The sequence below is a fragment of the Pocillopora damicornis genome, chromosome 2, assembly GCF_964200805.1.
Source record: "Pocillopora damicornis chromosome 2, jaPocDami1.2, whole genome shotgun sequence".
NCBI lineage: Eukaryota > Metazoa > Cnidaria > Anthozoa > Scleractinia > Pocilloporidae > Pocillopora > Pocillopora damicornis.
Window position 1 is genome coordinate 22,043,283 of NC_142671.1, and position 14,693 is coordinate 22,057,975.

Genomic DNA, 14,693 nt, shown 5'->3' on the forward strand with positions numbered 1-14,693 from the left:
GACATTTGGTGATAAAAGAAGTGTTTGAATTTCACAGGTTTCCCCGCACAGAACGGCCCGCTGAATCTGTTAGGCGAGTGTACTAAAAACCTATCTCAATTCAAATTCTAACTATGCCCGTTTGTTCTGTCATCAGAGAGTGGCGGCGTTCGCGTGACATTCGAGGTGAGTGGCTATGGTTAAGATACTCAAGTTGAAAATGCGCTCGATCTTTGCAATTTACATGGAGGACCGTGGGAAAACTTTGGCTGCAATAACAATAAGGATGTGAGTGCCCTGCACGTAATTGCCCTGCACGTGCCACGTGCCACGTACGGAGCAAAGTTTATTCGTGTACAAGGTGCTCTGCAAAACAACAATATAAGGGGTTAAAATTAAAAGTTGTGTGAGGACTGGAACAATGACGGCAAATTATTCACGTTTTTATTTGGAATTCAACACTGCCTTCACGCGTTATGCTGAAGAGGAGAACTGGCGCCCTTAGAGAAGGTAAAAATATCAAAGCATTCGGGTAATTCCTAAAAAAAATATTAATTTTATGTTACAGTCAACGTTTTAAGTGGTATCACAGCTGTGTTTGCTTTAGGTCTCCTATGTTGAGAATAGAAGCGCAAACGAGTGCAGTATGTGTGAAATATGCTTCATACATTTTTGGAAGCCTGCCACATAACCTAAACAGGATTTTTTCCTAAGTATTTCACCATCAGAAAATCGAACATTCCGTTGGAAAACACTAGATTCTATTCTTGACCATCAGATTCCATCGCACTCCGGTGGAAGAATAACCATATGTGGAAAACATATTATCAGTCAATTGACTACCGGTGTATTTAGTCCTTAGCACTTCAACTGTTATATTTCTAATTTTAGCGATCAGTTTTCTGGTGGAAAGTTAAGTTTATTCTAACCGTGTGTATTGGAAAACTGTCAGGTAATTTAGGGCTATAAGATCGAGCATAGCATTTGAGATCGCAATGAGTCTGTAGTCTTTTTTTCTATACATAATTAAAACTAGATTTGTCAAAGGTGTTACAAATCGCTAATGTATAGCTCGCACCCCAGTTCTGAGAGGTCATTTTCTATACTTAGAAATCAGTCAGTCACGGAAAACACGATTCCGCGTTTAACAGGAAGTTATACCGAGCATATTTGCATCTTTCGAGCCCTAAATGTGTCACCATCACAATACTGCTAGATGATGACGAAGTTAAAGGAAAATTTTCAGTTTCGCTTTCATCTCAAAGCTTAAAGGCAAGTTTAACTCGCACGCACCGTATTCTTAATCACTGTTGATCTCAATACTTCTAATACAAATTGCCTGTGAAAGAATGCGGTGGCGCACCAAGGCGCAGTCTTACGGCACCGCTGATGTATTATTTGGTAAGTCAGTCTTTTAGCTTGTTTATTTTATCCATGAAGACACGCAAAAACACATATGAAGTCTTTACGAAGTGAATTAGACACTGGAGGGTTCCCCTCAAATTGGGTGCTATCGCTGGCGTAAGCGACGGATGACACTGTTATCAAATTTCATTTTTGTGCTCAAGATCCATGAAACGAGCTATAGATAAATCAATTCGGACGTGACCACAATAAGTTCGACTATAAACTAAGTTGTTCTTTATTGTATTGACCCAGAACATAGTTGATGTTAAAAAGTGTCCCCAAGTATTCGAGTTCATTGTCGTGTTAGACTACAGCTTTACATTTCTTTTACCCTTATTTGCACTTCTCATCAAAACGTGAGCCGTTCTTAACTGACTCAAAGCCTAGGGGTGTTCTCATTAGGTTCTTAAAACTTTGATTAATCTAAGCCTGAACGTTCTTAGAAAAAGGCTCCTTATAAAGACAGCTTAAAGGTTGGTTGGTTGTCGTAATAAATTGGATTCTTTCTTTTTGCTTTTGCTAATGCAGCTATGGAAACATCCTTATAAACTAGCTATCACTACGAACTTTCTCAGTCATGCTTCATAACTCAGAGGCTATGCATACCCCAGCTGATTTGCAAATTTCAGACTTCGTTGTCATAATTCATTAATTTTCATGTTCTGAATTGACCCATTTCTAGGTATGGCGTTCATCAGTGCACTTCTACATGAATCCATCCGTACTAATGGTGAGCCTTGTTTATTTAAATTATTTTCGCTTATACTTTAAATGACCCACTTCCGCTTTAAAACTATCCGCTTTCTATTACTTCTAATGGATGTTCCGTGTTAGATCACAGCCGACTTCTAATTGCAAAGATCTCCTTAAATTTCATAAACAAGGGGCTTTCCCTTCAATTTCGTCGGATATTGTACCAGAGCAATGGCTCTAAATAATTAAAGGTCGGAGTACATGCCACGTAACGCCTTCACTAATGATCGGGTGTAATACCTGACTTGCGAACTTGCTAAGTATGATCAACTCTCTCTCGATCGACCACCCTTATCGTAGAAAAAAGGAAAAAAAGAAAAATCAAAACAAAACCAGCGAGCCGCAGACTGATTAATTCCGCAGATCATCACATCATCATATCTTATTAGTCAAATTGATGCAAATAAACAAAATCAAAGTCCCTCTGAAAAACCTTATCCCAAGTGAGCTGAAACTCTTCAGAACGGCGCCTAGTGCCATTAATTCTTGTTTTTTTTACTAATATTATTTTGTGACAATAATGTTTGCTATTCGACATATGTTCCTCATTAAGCCTTAAAATCATTCTATCAATAAACACTTCTAATCACATTGTCACACGATTGGGATGTTGCATATTAAATTTCTTTTAAGCGGCGCAAAGATTTAACCCCATCTTGTGGATGGTCACTCATCGGTGACACGAAAACAAAATAATTATTTCAAATTTCTGTTCACTAAAGCGGGTGCGGACGCTCAAAATACTTAAATAGTGGTCGCTTAAGAAAGAGGTTTTGGAACAGTATCTGACTGACAAACAAAGGGATCACAAAGTGGTCGCTTAAGAGAAGAAGTCGATGACGCATGTGGTCATTAAATATAATTGGTCGTATTCAATCTTCATCCCTATCATTATAATCTCATATCAGCATTAACCCTCTTAACCCTCAAAATATAACTCCTGAATCAAACATTAAGGTCACGAAAATACAGGAAACAGTCATCAACCAAATTAGCTCTTGATTGTTAAACAACTTCTCCTTCAGAAACTTGAAAATATATCGGGAACAGTATGGAGAATATATCCGCTGATGTTAGGATGTAGAGGGTAAATCGAAACCTTGAAAATTGCATTATCTATCGCTATTGTACCTGAGACTGTGGCAAATAAACGAGGTCAATTTTCTTTATCCTCTTCGCGTTGGAACGTTTTTTTAAAACTGATATAATTTCTGTTACCTTCAGGAACTGAAACAAAGGAGTTTTGTTATGATACTCCCTTCAACGTAACCTGCGAGATTCTTAAAGGGGCATATGGAACAGTTGACTTTGTCCAGTGGAAAGCATATGACCCGAGAAGGAGTCATTGGGCTTTGTTCGGATACTGTAACAGGGAAATGAGGTGTGAAATTAAGAGAGCACTGTTATCTAATGGAATCCAAGTTTTGCAAGTCGTGAAAGCCACCATAACTCTACAAGTATCATCAAAGACCAGTACAGACAATCAGAGCCGATTACGCTGTAGAGTTGAATTCGAGGGTCACACGCCCCTACCCCACGAAGTGACAATCAACTTTGTTTATTGTAAGTTGAACACCTGTGATTTTATGCTTTTGAGATAACAAGGCAGCGTACCATGTAACAACACTAAAGATATATGTGTATATATCTAAAACATCATCGTAAGGATCGGTTAATATTTACGAAGGGGGGAGAGGATGGGGGTCGGAGAATTTTGGTTGTGTAACAGTAAAATTTACCTGATCTCCCATAAGGCTTTGTAAAATTCATATGCCCCCCCCCCCCTCAGCCTCATCGGCAGTTAATAGGCAGTCAACTTTCTATACCCCCCCCCCCCTATACTCTATTGACGACAGCTGATCCCCCTCTGCTTCCCCTGAAAACCATGTAATATTCCCTAAAAAACTTCCAACCCCCTCTCCCCCCCCCCGCTTCTCCTATAACTTCGACTCTTTCTGGTTATTTTTTTTTTCAAACCATAAACTGCCGGCATTGGTTTTTTACCCTTAAACTACCGGCATTGGTTAGTTTCGATGCTCAACTGTTTAATTTGTCGTTCTTCTACAATTCATCTTTAATTCCTTTTTTACAGCTGTTGTAAACTGTTTATTTTAGCGCCTCTTGATCAACTTCAGCACAAATAACCGATCGTGTGCCGCATTGTTAGAGGAGGCGGAGCTAGAGAAAATTAACATACCCGCGGAAGTTTTAAAAAGGGGCCCCCCTGGAGCCCATGGAAGACAAAGCTAGCGGAAAAGCCGAGGCAATGGGAGACATTTCCAGAAAATCACGGTTTAATATAACTTCCACTCTATGCAATCTCCCACAATTTTCCATAAGGTTTCCCTAACAATCAAATTAAAATCACCGTATGGTAAAACAGCAACAGTTTCTTTCACAGAATTACGTCCATAAGTAGGCAAAGGGCTGTTTCCCATTCTAGCAATATGTAAAAAAAGTGAGTTTTTATACCCGTTTTGATATGTCTTCTGGACGTCCTAAAGCAACAACAAAGAAGGTACAGGGGGCCCCTATAATGTCTCTTCTTCGAAATCCATATGGTACAAGTGGTTTATTCAAAGCGATTTTAGGGAAAACAAGAAAAACATGCACCCCTCTCGTGATTTTCGGGCCATTTTCTCTATTGTGTGGCGCGCGTTCCGCCAATCCAGTTTCAAATTTATCGCTGGTGAGTCCTTAAAAGTTGCGGATATGTCGCGGCATTCTGCGCAATGACCAGAAGTGATTAACCGTGTAACTGATCTCCCTATAATATCGATACATTAACCAGCATAGAGGTATTGAGAATACTCAAACTTATCAGGTAGAAGTTAATTTAGTGTTAACTGAGTTGAAAAAGTAAATTATCCACCTTAAAGGGTAAAAAAGTTGACGTTTCAAGCGTTAACCCTTCGATAATCGCTCTGGCGAAGGGCTAACGCTCGAAACGTCAGCTTTTTTGCCCTTTACGGTGGCTAATTTACGTTTTCAACTCAGTTGTTAACACTAAATTACCTGTTATACACTCCCACCGACGCAGCACCACAGTTTCTTTAGAAACCTACCCCTTTATCAGGTAGAAGTTGTTATCTTCATTTAACACCAAATTCTCGTAACTCATTCCCAAGGTAATGTGTAGCAGCAAGAGGGGAGAATAAACAATCAGATCTTGTGAGTTAAAGGGTTTAAAGACTGATAGGTTAAGCCAGGAAAGAAGATAGACCGACGTGAATTAACTGAAATAACTTTCATTGAGGCTACATGGTAGCATACCCCCATGCAAGAGTTAAGAGTTTTTAATCATACAATTTTATTGCCGCTCCGTGTCGTTTCTTTCGTACCACAGGAATAAATAGTTCAGGATAGCGTGGTTCAAGAAAGCTGGTTTCTAGTAACATTTGTTGTTGAGAATAAAATATTCGCGCTTACCTTTTATCTTCCATTTTTCATCTTTTTCAAGGCATCACTGCTCACAAAACAGATGGTGAAGTGAACCTGTCTAAGTTCTTAGAAAGCGTAATACCTTGGAAGGAAGTTGACGACGTTCGCCTCTTCGACATTGAAGGAATCGAGTTTGCCTATTGTAAAAGCAAAGTTTGCGCAAGAAACAAGAGCGGTCCGCTTTCTGTTCTCTGGAACAGAACGACAGTCCAAAGTGGGTCACTGTTCCTGACTGGAATTGAGGAAAGTGATAGCGGTCTTAGGATGAAGGCGAAGACAGTCTCGGCTACGTCAACGCGTCTTTACACCATAAAAGTCCTCGTCAACAGTTCTCAAGGTAATCGATTCACTTTATTGAATGTTAAGATGCGTATTATTGACAAGCACTATTACACTATTAGCGTCATGCTACTGCTATAAGGATCATTCTCAAATAGGCACCCATCAAGACTGGGTTCTTCCACTCTCGGTTTTACCCCTTTAATTTGTTTTCTTGCAGGCCGAAATAGTCTTACACCCACTGCCTTGCCCATCACAGGAACAGCCAATTCCAGCCCGGGTTCCCCCTCTTCCGGACCTACGGGATCTCCATCTGAGAGCTTTGCCGGCCATCCAACCAAGAGCATTGTAGGATCTCCATCCAAGAGCGCCGCAGCATCTGCAACCCAACGCATTGTTCGTGCAATAGTTACCATTTTTCTTGCAGTTTTGGTTCCTGTAATTTTTATTTGGTGGCGTCTTAGATGGAATGGACCGTGAAGCCTTAAAAAGAACCTGGCGCATAGGTCCACAGTTAAGCCCTCGGGCGAGAAATGTATGCCAGATGAAGAGGTTCGTTGTGTATTGTCCCTGTCATCTCTTTCCCTTCCTACCCTACCTAAGGTCTCAATCAAAATTTTAGGTGGGATGGGAGGGAGAGAAGAGGACGGGACCACATAGCCCTTGTTGGAGGACTGGTTCCTTATTTAGCATCTGACTCCATTGGGAGCCTTGAGCAGTAAGGACGGCGACGCCCAGCAATCGTCGCTTAAGATATCAACTTAAATTTCTCTAAAAATTTTACTGAATGGTTTCATGTTTTCCGTCACCAGATCTTCTCTTCAACTTAACACTCAAAGGCAATGTTGAGTTTCAAATGGAAACATGAACAATTTGATGTTGTTGGTTCCACACTCACACTTCTCCAAATTTAATGGTTTTGCTTTGTTTGTCTAGCCTAAGACGTTTTGTTAATGAACAATGTTTTGCCCCGCACGTTTCGAAGTAACGGAAGTGTGCAAAGCAGTTGGGTAAACATACATGAGTGTTAGACAAGCTGTAATCAATAGTGTTTTACAATGGAGATATTGACTTTCTTCTAAAATGTTCTAAGAATGATCATTGCTTTCTCAAAGAAGTACAAGTCAAAATTTTGTGAAGTTATCCGGAATAGTTATTTAAACTGTTGTATATAAATTGTTTTCAAAAGATCAATGAACCATTTGTGGACCACTGCTGGTGTTTTGTGTAAATAATTATGTGAATGTATGTATATGTTGTAAGTTTGTGCGTCTGGAAAGGTGTGTTCTGAAAATACAACTAAAGGTGTGCTTTGTTACATATCTAGAAGTGTGACAAAACCGGTCAATATTTACGAAGGGGGGAGAGGATGGGGGTCGGAGGAGTTTGACTGTTTAACGGTAAAATTTACCTGATCCCTCAAAAAGCTCTGTAAAATTTTTATGCCTGTCAATTTTCTATACCTCCCTCATACTCTATTGGCGACAACTGATCCCCTTCCGCTCCCCCTGAAAACCATGTGATACTCCTCAAAATCTTTTGATCCCCTCCCCCCCTCAGGCAATGAAGAATGACTGCTCTCCTTATGCTCTTTCCGTCCTTTTTTTTAACCCTTTAACTCTTGAGAGTGATCAATATGTAACTTCTCCCTATTATATCCATGCATCATTCAGCAGAGGTACTGAGAATACTCAAAGTTATCAGGTAGAAGTTGTTGTCTTGATTTAACACCAAATCCTCGTAACTCATTCCCAAAACATTGTTAAGTTGTCTTATAGGAGAATAAACAATCAGATCTTGGAAGTTATAGGGCTAAAAGACTGATAGGTTAAGCCAGAAAAGAAGATAGACCGACATTGGGGGAGGGGGAGGGTACGGCTACAAGTAGGGTACGGCAAAGCATGGAACATTGCCAGGGTTTCTTTATCAACACCACCTCGAAGTTGGTGACCAAGTTACAGGCCACATGTGACTGATTGATTCAACATTCCAATAGAATATCCAAACTTTCAGGTCTTAGTTCGCAAATGGAAATGTTAGATTAGGGATTTTCAATGAAACTTTCCAGAGCTATAGCTTTTTGCGACTGCAAAATTGCAATCCTTTAGAGGACTTTTGTGCGAATTTCCTTAATTTGACTAGGCTCCATTACCAGCTGCTGAGTCCGCAGAGAGCACGCTCGAGGTCCTCGAGAGAGCAGCTGTTAATTTAAGCAGATACTAGAAGATACGAATGCTAAGTCCATGGCATTCATAAATCCTGTAATAAAATTAGAGTAGTTTACTCAGTATGCTCCACTTGTCACCACTGTATCAGATCGATCAGAGTTTTAATAACTGGGATGTGAAAATGTATTGGCTTTGACAGTTTTGCATGCGGTATCGGTTTTGATCTAATTCAAGTATATTTGTTACATTTGCATATTTGAGCGGTCGAACGAAAAAAATAATTTCTCGAAAACTAAAATACATTTTCACAAAAAAACTACACCACAATTATCAGGACATATTGGGCTACAAACTATGAAAGTTTTGAGTGACTTGCTGCCGTTTGTCTGATGCATGCTGATATTAGCTCTTGAGTACCGTGTTTATATACACTTTCTTTAACACAACATATGGACCAAGATAAAATCCCTGTGACTCGAACATTATTTCCTACGTATAAATTTACGAGTGAGTGATTTTTGTGAAATCAAACACACTGCTTGAGCAAATTATGTCGAAAAATGTAGCCAGTCAACGCTGGTTGTTTTACCTTTTGTAAAAATGAAAACGGTATCGAGAATATTAGGATATCAAAATTACTGCCTGAGGATATGTTGAAAATGTAGCTAATATCCTCTGGTTTTTTTACCTTTTTGGAAAATGAAAACGATATCGGGAATATTACGAAATCAAAAACACTGCCTGAGATACGTCAACAAATGCTTAACCTTGGGAAAATGAAAACGATATCGGGAATATAAGGAAATCAAAAACACTGCCTGAGCATATGTCGAAAAATGTAGCTGATTACCTATGGTTGTTTTACCTTTTGTCAAAATAAGAAGAATGTCATGTAGTTTATTGCCTTGTTATATAGACTTTATAATTTTTCTTTTTTCTTTGTACACGTTCACCTTCGGCTAAGGAATAATTTCTTTATATACTTTTTGCTGACTTCTCAATTCCGCTTTCAAATTCATTTTCGATTAGGAAGGGGTTTGATGTTCCTTTGAGCGCTGTATATAACAGAAGAACCAAGTCAGAATCTTCAGTTAAAAATAAAGTGCTGGTCGGTTAGCAAAGTTATTCGAAATTCTTCAGACATGAATGATCCTGATAAAAGTTGCGTGTGGATGATATTAATCCTAACCGTCTTCAGACGTAAGTATCACTTCATAATTCATTACAAGGGAAGTATATTTAGATCACAGTATCAGGAACTTGATTATGCCTTCATCTCCCCCTCCTGCACAAGGATCAATTGCCCTATTCAAGTTATCACTCTTCTACTGAAGCAGCACTCCGCCTCCATTGTTTTATCATTGTCGTTTTGCCTAGCGCATTGGTAATTTATGGTGCCAGAGCCGCGAAATCATGATCGCCGTCTAGCGAAGTTCATGTTTGCGAATGTAGGTTTCGATTTCTTCTCGCAGTTGAAAAAAAGAAAATTATACTTAATGGCATTTTTTGATAACGCATTAATATGTATGCCTGCCTTTCCTCAATAAAAGGGATAACCTGAGATTGGAAGAAATATATTTGACTTTTCATGATTGCGCACGATTATCTTGACATCAACGGCCATGCGAAACAATAATGAACAAGAATAATCGAAAGATGGACAAATAGAATGAAAGAAGATACACACTTACTAATTGGTTGATCATAGACTGTTATGACATATGCTTACAGTTTTTCACACCCCGACCAAGGCATATTCTTGAGGTAAAATGATATTTTTGAGTTGTTGCATTTATGCATATACGGTTCTTGGTATTATGTATTTGCGAATCGTTAAATATTAATCAGTTAAAATCCCGTCTTTGTCTTTTAGAAAACTTAATTAAAAAAAAATAAACAGTCTTTTGTGCTAAGAAAAGATTCGAAATCTATCAGCGTTAAATATTGAATGGTTAGAATCCCGCCTTTTGGAGTATTAGACGATCATTGAACTTTGAAAAATAAACATTTTTTTGCGTTGAGAAAAATGTCGAAATCCACAAACCTAGGCTGAAATGGAAAGTGCTCTAGTGACAAGGTTGGTCTTCCGGAAAATGAGATAATGAATAAATTTAAAATGGTTTCCGTGTTTACATAGCCTAATGTAAAAACGCGGGAGGTTGGAGAACACGCGATAAGCGTGGGAAACCATGACGCGAAGCGGAGTGGTTTCCAGCTTATCGAGTGTTCTCCCAACCTCCCAAGTGTTTACATCAGGCTATGTAAACACGGAAACCATTTTACATTTCTTTTATAAAATAACTAATGAAAGAGGAACGAAAACCGTGTTTACATAAGCTCATGTAAAATGGTTTTATGGCCAATCAGAGCGCGCGTACTATTTGAATTATTTTATAACGTCCTTTCTTGTTGGTATAACACAGCGTCAAAGCACCAAGGTAAGCCTTTGTCATTAAATTCTGACTTCCAGGCGAGGAATGGGAACCCATAGAGCTCTGATTTCGCATTCTGATGCTCGATCTGTTAATTGAGCCACATAAAACTCTTTGTTAGTATTTTTAGTCATTGTTAGGTTCCAGCAAGAGAAAATAATTGGACAGATTCTTAATTTTTGTTTATGGTGTGGCTTTCTTTGCCTCTAGGAACCATAACAGTTGACGTTTGCTTCAAGAAGCCTGAAACTTTAACATGTGGGACTTTACTGAAGCCAAATGGAGTTCATGAGGTCGAATGGAAGGTTTATAATGCGGAAGAAAAGCAATGGAGTTGTTTCTCGTACTGTGGAAAACGGCAAGGGTGTTTGATCAAGGAAAAATTGTTGTCAAACGGCATCACTGTGGAGAACGTCTCAATGGTGGCAGTGACAATGAAAGCGTCGGCAAAGGACAACACAAACAAACACAGCCGATTGCTGTGTGAAGTCCACTATAAAGATTCTGTGGCTTATAAAGAAGTGAAGATCAACTTTATTGAGTGTAAGTTCAGCTTTACTGCTTCTCGCGAGAAAAGTTATACTGTATATTCTTTCAATGTTACGAATGACCTTCCTTGATGCTAATCATCGTATTCAAGGTCTACCTTGTTTACAAATAGATCTCATGTGGCTGTGCGTCTGTTTAGTATTATATGATTAGCTGAATAACCCTTGACATTTTGAATGATTCTCACAACACTCGATTATTTAACCAAAATATTATACTCTTTTGATTTAACAGCCGTTTCACGGCCCAATACCTTATTGTCATTTTTCGGTTCATTGCTTCAAGCTGCTCATGAACGATTTCTATATATACATTTTGCTGACTTCTCGCTCACGCTTCTAATTTCGTTTCCGATATGTTTTTGTCTTCCTCTTTTGGAGGAAAGACGCATAGAACATGCTACCATTAACAATATTTTTGCTTTGTTATCATGTAAAGACTATAACATAAATAGATTTTATGTTGCCAAGCGTTAGCTTAGTAACAGATTTCAGATGACGTCAAAATGAAGCAAAAACAAAAAAGTGGCACACGTACGAGGTGCAGCCGAGTGTATCACTGATGTTTAAAAATAAATCACAGATGGCGTCCAAAGGTGATAAGACCAAAAAAGTCACTAATATTCTTGCTACATGTTAGCACGGAATCTCCGCTCTTTTATTCATTTAAAAAAGAGGCAAAATGCTGCCTCACTGCTCCACTACATCTTCAATGAGAAGCCATCAAAATGTGCGAAGAGTCCAGCTTATCATAAACGCAAGTTTCGATTATTCCGCGACAATGTATATGTGATGACAACAAGTGACTGTTGTACAACTGTCACCACAGCTGTCAATTAAGACCCTTATATTTTGATTCAAAAACAGCACAATCAATAAGCTTATGTAAGGAGAAAAAAAGCATGCAAACCTGTAACTCCCAAGATCTGATCGTAAATTCTCCCTTCTAGCTGTCATACATTTCCTTGTCAATAAGTTAGGATAATTTTGTGTTCAATCAAAAGAACAACTTGTACCTGATAAATTTGAGTATTCTTATTACCTGTTTACTGAGTAATGTATGGATATTTTGGGGTGAAGTTGCGTGTAAATCTCTTCTGAGAGTTGAAGCCTAACGGTGACTAGACTTGTTTGACTTAAAAAATGAAGTAAATTGCGGCCAAAACCTTGGAATAATCACAAGCCTTCTGGCCAGACACCGATACACACATTGTCTTGCTCCCATTTAAAAGAAACATTTTCCTTTTCTTTTTAAGGTATCACGGCTGAGAAAGGGACAGATTTGAACCTTACGAAAGTGTTCCAAGATATGTTACCATGGGAAAATGTCAAAAGCATTTTCATTGAAAATTCTGACGGCAGCAAGCTTGCCTACTGTGACACTGGCGATTGCATTAAAGAGAATGGCGGCGATTTCTTGAACCGATTACAAGTAAAGCGAGGGGCGCTAATTCTCTCGGAAGTCATGGAGAGTGACGATGGATTAAAGTTTAATATCAAGGTTGACTTGAGAACTGGGAATGTCAGAGGAAGCATGGGAACGACACGAGTGTACTCCATCAAGATCTTTGTGTACAGTAAATCAGGTAATTGTTGTTCTAACTTTTGATTGATGGACAGTACCAATTAATCTTTAGCGCAGACTTCTTTCCTCTGGAATCCTTCGAATTTACCTTAGACTCCATCGTTGATGCCCTTATCGAGCAACTTTCGACTGAGTGTCGAAAATAAAACAACAATGGAGTTTATGTTTGCGGGCATCATGATATGTTTTGGGCCTGGGTCTGACTCAGAGCCATTTCCCGACTTGAGCCGCTTGGGGTGGCGGGGGAAAGGGGAGGGGACTAAAATGACCTCGTGAAGGGCCCAAAACATTTGACGCCCAAGAACATAAATTATATTACTATTTTTATTACTTTTGAAGGCATTGAGATAATAAAACTGAAAGAATTGACAACGAAGCAGTACCAATAATTAAGCAAGCGTGCGAGCGGGCTTAAATACAACTTAGCCCGCCAAAATCTCTGTTTCAGGCAGCAAAATGCACCAAATTACCCGACAAAGTGATGATAATTCGGGATTACAAGGAGTTGGCCCCGCTACGCTCTGTGATTGGTCAAGAGATCTTGTGCCACCTTTTCAACCAATTAGCTGCATACTGAAACCATCTGGTCACTTGCATTTTCGCGCGCTGCAGGCAGTATATCCGTGTTTTCTATATCACTCAGACTACAACTTAGTTCGATCCATGCAAAAGTTTTAATGTTATAGCAAGAATTTGAGCCAACTTCCATTCTAGCTCAAAACTCTGCTACTTGTCTAGCAGCCTGCTGGCACAAGGGCTCGGTTTCATCCTGGGAAATGCCTTGTCACATTAATAGTACGCGATTGGCGTACAGTCCTTTTAACATGAACAACAAACTAGCTAACTCAGTTACACCGCACAAGGGAAAAATGTCTAACATCACATTTTATGATCGTTCACTGAGTTTACCTCATTATCTTACAATTTCAGGGTCTACAGGTGTACCACCATCGACACTGCCCTCAACTACAGGATCAAACAGGACGAACCACTCCCCTGTTAAACACGTTGCCTCTCCAACAAGGAGCAGTGCCTCAACGACAGATGGAAATCTGTTGATAATGATCCTGATTCCTGCCTTTCTTGTTTTGATAGCGGTTATTTGTTTATTTCGTTATTTGGTTATTCGTCGAAAGAGGTCAGCGGAAACAGCATCTGCGCAGGTTTAGCATGGTAGTGGCTATTTTGTGCTTCGTGCGTCGAAGGAGACCAGCGGAAACAGCATCTGCGCATGTTAAGCGTGGTGGTGGCTATTTTGTGCTTCATGCATCGAAGGAGATCGGCACGGTGAACATAACACCTTCCCAGCATAAATGCAATGTCTGACTTTTAAGTGACATAGTAACGAATTAGTCAGAAATTAATATTCTAATGACACGTCGAAGGGTTCGCGTGGCATCATGGAAGTTTCGGATTATTTAAGCGTTTCGCGGGAATATTAAGTCATTCTAGGTCGGTCAGTCTTATGTTTGACCACTTTTATTGCTGTATTTATTGAAATTTTGGTATTTTTTAACTCCCTGTAAAATATCATTACGATCATTAATTTTCTCTGTGAGTAGTAGTGCGGTCAGGTTAGTTTACCCTTTCCTCTGGGTATTGTGCTGTTGCATTACTTGAGGAATACGCTTTCAGACAAAAAATTTTTAAGCAAATAGTCGCAGGCTCAGCGGTATTTTAAAATTATTTATCTTGTGGAAGAGCACTCAATGTTATTATAGTGTTTAATATATAATCTATACGAAAAGCGAACGGTAATTGGATAGCAATGTGTAAGAGGGTGTAATTGTTGTAAACGATGTATACGCTTTGGTTCAGCCTTTTTACTTCCGCCAATTGTAATTGAAATAATGTATGGAAATTTAATATATTAAAGTTCACACGGCAACCATTTTCTCCATTTCTCCATTCCTTCACCAAACACTTGTAGACCATCTTGAAAACTATCGTAATATGAGTAAGTCGAAGAAATGTAACACGGCCACGAATAAAGCACCAAATATTAACATTAGCAACATACCATGATTTTAAAATGTCAAGAAATTGGAATAAAATATTTATGCACCGAATTGCAGTGTTTTTTTTCCCGCCTTTGCAAGCA

At 39.1% G+C, this 14,693-nt stretch overlaps 2 protein-coding genes across 6 annotated transcripts; both read left to right on the forward strand.

The window, feature by feature from the left end:
• Positions 1 to 49: 49 nt before the first annotated feature.
• LOC113683926 (uncharacterized) lies at positions 50 to 7,073 on the forward strand. Of its 4 annotated transcripts, none has more exons than XR_016183941.1 (6): positions 328 to 489; positions 2,069 to 2,116; positions 3,364 to 3,702; positions 5,600 to 5,917; positions 6,080 to 6,411; positions 6,672 to 7,073. XR_016183941.1 is itself a non-coding variant. In XM_089197367.1 (5 exons), exons 1-5 carry the CDS (start codon positions 456 to 458, stop codon positions 6,337 to 6,339), a joined length of 999 nt encoding a protein of 332 aa, XP_089053493.1. In that variant the 5' UTR covers positions 50 to 455; the 3' UTR covers positions 6,340 to 7,073. The 4 variants fall into 4 exon arrangements, 2 of the variants coding, with proteins under 2 accessions (XP_089053493.1, XP_089053492.1); XR_016183940.1 differs by lacking the exon at positions 328 to 489 and adding an exon at positions 1,095 to 1,380 and having other exon boundaries at positions 6,672 to 6,809; XM_089197367.1 differs by having other exon boundaries at positions 50 to 489; positions 6,080 to 7,073.
• Positions 7,074 to 9,033: 1,960 nt separating this feature from the next.
• LOC149050335 (uncharacterized) lies at positions 9,034 to 14,661 on the forward strand. Of its 2 annotated transcripts, none has more exons than XM_089197369.1 (4): positions 9,034 to 9,227; positions 10,670 to 11,002; positions 12,264 to 12,593; positions 13,523 to 14,661. In XM_089197369.1, the coding sequence occupies exons 1-4, from the start codon at positions 9,170 to 9,172 to the stop codon at positions 13,759 to 13,761; spliced, it is 960 nt and encodes a 319-aa protein (XP_089053495.1). In that variant the 5' UTR covers positions 9,034 to 9,169; the 3' UTR covers positions 13,762 to 14,661. The 2 variants fall into 2 exon arrangements, with proteins under 2 accessions (XP_089053495.1, XP_089053494.1); XM_089197368.1 differs by lacking the exon at positions 9,034 to 9,227 and adding an exon at positions 10,239 to 10,465.
• The last annotated feature ends 32 nt before the right edge of the window (positions 14,662 to 14,693 follow it).

What these genes read in the sequence shown, in the direction of transcription:
- LOC113683926 (XM_089197366.1), top strand. Translation starts at nt 1,329, where the DNA reads ATGCGGTGGCGCACCAAGGCGCAGTCTTACGGCACCGCTGATGTATTA. An exon ending in CACCGCTGATGTATTATTTG is followed by an intron (nt 1,381 to 2,068) that starts GTAAGTCAGTCT and finishes ACCCATTTCTAG; the next exon opens with GTATGGCGTTCATCAGTGCA. An exon ending in CCTCGTCAACAGTTCTCAAG is followed by an intron (nt 5,918 to 6,079) that starts GTAATCGATTCA and finishes GTTTTCTTGCAG; the next exon opens with GCCGAAATAGTCTTACACCC.
- LOC149050335 (XM_089197368.1), top strand. Translation starts at nt 10,375, where the DNA reads ATGGTTTTATGGCCAATCAGAGCGCGCGTACTATTTGAATTATTTTAT. An exon ending in GAAGATCAACTTTATTGAGT is followed by an intron (nt 11,003 to 12,263) that starts GTAAGTTCAGCT and finishes TTTCTTTTTAAG; the next exon opens with GTATCACGGCTGAGAAAGGG. An exon ending in CTTTGTGTACAGTAAATCAG is followed by an intron (nt 12,594 to 13,522) that starts GTAATTGTTGTT and finishes TTACAATTTCAG; the next exon opens with GGTCTACAGGTGTACCACCA.